Raw genomic sequence first — 5712 nt, forward strand, 5'->3', positions numbered from 1 at the left:
TGTGCACACACTCCCTCTTTTCTCCTCATCTGCAGACTCCCTTTCGTTCCCTTCTGAGTCCATCTCTGGTAGTTACCCTTCTGGAGAGTTATTCAATTCTGACAGACACTGTAAATGTACATTCGTGGAGTACTAACAACGTGCCATTCTAGCTTACCTCCGTAGCTTTTCACAGTAAGAAATAGAGAGAGATGCATTCAGTGCTTGTGTTGGAGATGTAAATGACAGCCCACTCATGCAGCATAAGAAAATCATACGGTTATTGTTTTGCTCAATGGGAGTGGCAAATGAATCTGTTTTTGAAACTTCTCTTTCAACATCTCTCTCAAGGTTTGATAACATTTATGTAATATCCTGCTTTGATTAACACAGATTAACAGCAAAAAGGAAAGGCGAATTGCGTTATTCCCTTGTAATTTAAATAATTTATTTACCACTAGAGTACAACAACAATAATGTGTTACAATACATCATAGTGGGTCAACAACAACAAAAACATAATCATCATAAACAACAACAACGAAAAATAATAGCTCTATCATGACAATATTGGTGCCTCGCTCCTCTTCCTGGTTTTCCAGGAAGTCCTCTGGCGCGGGTGCACAAAGGGGGGTGGGGTTAGGGGCGGGGTAGTGTCACCTACACTTCCTGCTCTAAGTCACATCATCAACACTCATTTAATAACGGGGAAGTAACGACTATTAAAAAATACAAAAATAAAAAACAGAATCAAAATAGCGTCAGTGCAATTCTTTGTATCCAACAATTTTTATTCCTACAAAGGACAAAAACCTATGACTGAATAATGGCTTTACACTTTGAGGGAGGCGGGCGAGACAAAGCTTTTCGGATGCAAATGAGCAGATACAATGCTGGTGTCCATAACTACTACTGCACACCTGTAAATATGACCTTTTGACCTCTGACCTAAAGTCATCTCAGACCTAATGGAATGGTCTCAAAGGTACATGGATAATCTCTGAACCAGGTCACATCTACTGTCCATTCTCACCTATTGTATCCCTTCTCTCTAATTGTCACGACAACACTAGTATACCTCCCTAACTAACATACTTCCACATTCCCATACCACTGCATCATATAGACAACGACAATCCGGTTCTACTCAGAACAATCCAACATATCCAGGGAAATCTTAAACGTGTGTTTATGATGACATACCTTGTGTAGTTGATGGAATCACTGTTGGGCTTCCTAAAGCATTCAAGATGCAATGCACAAGGTAAACAGAGTTCAACATTACTTTGGGACACTTTTCTTGTTTAGTTGTTTTGTTATCAAAATGTCAGGACTGTTCATTCCAGCAGAGTTTGAATATGTTGCCTGCTGCAGTGTTTGGGATGGGTGTGTGTGTGTTTTTTTTATGAGTATGCCTGTGTGAGGATGAGTCTCTGTTGAAAAGGTAGGCATGCTAGGTGTGCTTATTTTCTTTTGTTCTCTGTCTCTCTCTTACACTCTCCTAGCCTCTTTCTGCCTAAAGTGGCTGTTACAGCACATATAAACAGCATATGGGATGCAATTATAACATTACTATGTTATAACATATTAGTAAACTGACATTGGGAAGTGGATTCATCCACCACTTCTCGAGAGAGTTGAAAACGTGTTGGGGGCTAACCATAAAACACTGGATATTAAATAGGCAATACAATTATCAAAAATCTAAACAAAATATAAAATTACAATAGTTTCAAAAGGATGCAAAACGAGACAAACAAAATCAAGGAGATGGCTTGCTTTGAATGTTGAAACCGGGGGGTCGTCTTTGTTTCTCAGACGTATTATTTCACATATAGACACGTATACTTTTTTTCCAGTGTTTGCCGTACTCTTGTGTCTTTGTGTGACAAGTGTGTGAGGTGAGGCATGTTAACAGGGCCTTTCTAAACACAAAAACACAGGCACACCTGTACAAAAGCCACAGCTGCGTGTGTGTGTGTGTGTGTGTGTGTGTGTGTGTGTGTGTGTGTGTGTGTGTATGTGTGTATGTGTGTATGTGTGTGTGTGTGTGTGTGTGTGTGTGCGCATGGATGTTTCGGGAGACATGTTTTCTGTACCTAGATCTGCTCAGCACCTTTTCCACTTGTGCTTGTAGGAGATCAAATATGTCTGTACAATAGTGCAGGAGACTAATAGTGTGACTGACTGTGTGAATGTACAATATGTGTTTGTTGAGGAATGTGTGTATGTGTATATGTACAGTATGTGTATTTATATGTGTGGGTGGGTGGGTGCATACACGCGTGTGTGCATGTGTGTGTGACTGAATGTGTGTGTATCCAAGTGTGTGTGTGTGTGTGTGTGTGACTGAATATGCACAGTTCCTAGCTGCACTTGCAGGACTTGACGATCATGTTGGAGAGCTGCTCTATCTTGGGGGTCTTGCCGATGTAGTAGAGGATGGTGAGAGGTTCCAGATCCTGAGACACACAGCAGGGTGATGCTGACGCCTCCGGGTTGATGGTGTTGTACAGGCCTAGCACCTGAAGCGAAGAATCACACACAGAGGTATGAGTATGAGGCTTGATGTTGACAAAGGCAATGGTCTTTGACCAGTGCTGCTTTGAAACTATGAAAAAACTAAAAAGAGGAATGAGACGATCTACAGAAGAACTCCACTGCACAATGCTGCCACAATGACCACTACTCCACACTGCTACTCTCACCACTTCTCTACTACCACTCTGACCTCTGCTGGCTCTAAACCAATCCCTTTGGATTATTTAACCTTTGACCCTTGACTTCTCACCTTGGAATGCTGGGTGTCAGCGCTCCATAGATAGGGACAGGCCCCGGCGCAGAAATTAGCATTGTAGCCCTTGGGCTCATGGATCCACCTCCAGCCCAGATCTTTCTTGAAGTCGATGTAGAGCGACCGCAAGCAGCAGTTATCCTGGACATTTCTGTGCGTAGGAAGACAGAGAGAGTTAGGAGTGAGGGATGGATACGGTTCTGTGGGAGCCACACGTGTGTGTGTGTGTGTGTGTGTGTGTGTGTGTGTGTGTGTGTGTGTGTGTGTGTGTGTGTGTGTGTGTGTGTGTGTGTGTGTGTGTGTGTGTGTGTGTGTGTGTGTGTGTGTGTGTGTGTGTGTAAGAGAGAGTGAATACATGCATAGCTGTGAGCAGAGAGAGTTCTGCAATAAGAACAACTGCCAAGTGTGTGTGTGTGTGTCACTGAGAGGGTGAGCTGCCGACAGAGATGGTAACAATTTACTCGGTGTGTACAGTATCTATTAGCTGTGAGTGTGCATGCGCACATGCTTGTGTGTGTGTGTTGAGTTCCCGCCAGCAGAGTGGTGTCGAGGTCAGGTGAGGATCAGTGGGGTCAGTAGGGGTCATTATGGGTCAGTACCTGGAGCAGAAGGCAGCATCCAGGGCTCGTTTGGAGCGGTGGCTCTTGTGCTGGGACTCTAGGCGGTAGGAGGGCAGCAGCATCATGAGCAGGTGTGGAGCCTGGGCGCTGTGGCGCCGCTTCCGATACACCTTCAGGTCTCCGCTGTGGTGGAAGCTGTCATCTATACCTGTCAATCACACACATACATATCATCAAAATCCATCATGTTCATACAATGTCAAATCAAGTTAGGGGAAATCAAGTGTGACATTTTAAAGTGGAAATGACACTTTTTAAAAGCTTTTTAAAACCTTTGGAATATACTACAATTTGCATTTCTTGCTGTGCAGGAAAATTCTCTGCGACAACAGAGTGATCAAATTAAGATAGAACATCTGTGTAGGACCCATAGGGCTCTGGTCAAAAGTAGTACACTATATAGTGACTAGTGTGCCATTTGGGACATACTCCAAATCATCTGTAACAGTGAATCACACAAACTGCATATCTGCTACTTACTGCACTTCTTATTTACACTTGCCAAACACATTGCTGCATAAGTATTCATGTCAGTTAGCTACATATGAAGGAAAGTAAAATACAATGTACTTATCTCTCAATGTACAGATATTCTATCTTTAGTGCAGTGCAGAAAATGTTCCTGCACTGCAGGAAACGCAAACGGTAGTGTTCAAGGCTTCTAAAGTTTTTAATTTCCACTTAAAAATTTCAGACTTGATTTTCACGAATGAAAAATGTATCATCCCCTTCAAAAATGTCCATAATAATTCACATTTCCTTTAACTGCAGGATTCTTCTCCTGCCGTGAGAAACTAGTCGAATTAAGACAGCATCTGTATGCCTGTAGAGTAACACACATATACTGTCCAATACATACCTGCAAAGCGGGTTTCCAGCTCCTCACTCTTATTGGGGATGATGTAGTTGTTTGAGGGCACAAACGTACAGCATGGACAGTGCAAGCTGATCTTGAATCCACTGTTTCTGTCTGGGGGGAAAAATAGACAGGATTGTTCATATACAACAGGCCAATGAGATTTCAGCATCATGTATGATCAGTGATTCCGCTGTAGTATAGGAGGTCAAAACCTCTGCGTCCTACCTCTATGAAGCAACCATTCACTGACTGCCTCTGTCACGTCAAAAGACAGCCACTCCCCCTCCGTGCGCGTGCGCACCACCTTGCTGTCAATGTAGCGCTGCGTCGGGGACGCCAGGTCCTTGTGACTCAAAATCTGTGGAAACAACACGTGTCCTATGTATGAGAACAACCTGGAGGGAAATTCTGGCAAGAGTCCCAGAAGTCGCTCCTGGTTCAGTTACTCGGGTCTAGTAGTGGTCCCCCCAGTCTCCAAGACTGCTCTCTCCCTGATCGATTGAGCAGGTCTAGGAGGAGCTGAGCTGGGCCGGAAACAGATGCCGGACAGAGCGTTGTTATTCTGCTGTCCTTCATAACCATGTATTTATGTTGGCCATGCTTTCCTTAATGTGAGAAACACTGCTTCTCTACTCCACCACTGTCTGCTACACCACTGTGATCTACTGCTGCTACAGGGAAGCCTAACGAGAGAGGGAGGGAGAAGAGATAGGGGAAAGGCAAGAGAGAGGCAGAGAGAGATAGAGTGAGAGAAAAAGGAAAGAGAGGTTGAGACTAGTCAAAATCTCTGAAAAGTAAGCTTACAGAGACTGGGGCCAATTGCTTACAAACCCTTGATATGAGAGACCGACAAGGGGGCCCATCTACCTGGATGGTCACTTACTTCAACATATATAGGCCCTAGCTATCTTTCCTCTAGGCCCTGGCTAGTCTTCACTAGGCCCTGGTGAGTTAACCATCTCTGGGCCCGATCACTCCTCAACAGTCATGGAAAAGCGAGAACCTTCCTAGTAGTTAATGTATAATAACACTGTATCTCTGAGACACACATCATCATGTATCGGCTCAATTCCACTCTGTATCTGAATGTGTGCAACTACACACGTCCGTGTAATGTTTTGGGTGTCTAGTTCATGTACAGCACGACTTGAATGTATTACTGAAGGTTATCAGTTCATCTCCTAGGAGAAACTCTCCCTGGTTGCACCGGCTCTATCTGTCCTCCCTCACACGCTTTCAACCGCCTGTGTTGGCGTGAGAAAGTCCTCCATGTTGAGCTGTGTTTAGGTCACCTGTCATTCCCCTGGCTGGACATAAACACCACCAGGCCCTGGGAATGGGCTGGTGCCGACGGTCCTACACCGTGTGGAGGCAGGAGACGCTGGGCCGGAGCGCAGCCCCCGGAGACTCGGCTCTAAATCACCGCTCTGCATTCCACACTCCTCTGTCCACTCACAAAT

The 5712-nt window shown here is 44.6% G+C and overlaps 1 protein-coding gene across 1 annotated transcript in view; it reads right to left on the bottom strand.

The window, feature by feature from the left end:
• Window positions 1-405: 405 nt before the first annotated feature.
• Window positions 406-5712, bottom strand: part of tgfb2 (transforming growth factor, beta 2) — a 36782-nt gene continuing 31475 nt past the window's right edge. The window contains exons 3-7 of the mRNA XM_021596503.2: window positions 4478-4610; window positions 4253-4363; window positions 3373-3541; window positions 2771-2924; window positions 406-2504 (exon numbers count right to left, since the gene is read on the bottom strand). Coding sequence (XP_021452178.1) covers window positions 2346-2504; window positions 2771-2924; window positions 3373-3541; window positions 4253-4363; window positions 4478-4610 — 726 coding nt within the window. The 3' untranslated portion in view covers window positions 406-2345. The remainder of the gene's footprint in view (window positions 2505-2770; window positions 2925-3372; window positions 3542-4252; window positions 4364-4477; window positions 4611-5712) is intronic.

Source organism: Oncorhynchus mykiss, chromosome 3, assembly GCF_013265735.2.
Source record: "Oncorhynchus mykiss isolate Arlee chromosome 3, USDA_OmykA_1.1, whole genome shotgun sequence".
In the NCBI taxonomy this organism is placed as follows: Eukaryota; Metazoa; Chordata; class Actinopteri; order Salmoniformes; family Salmonidae; genus Oncorhynchus; species Oncorhynchus mykiss.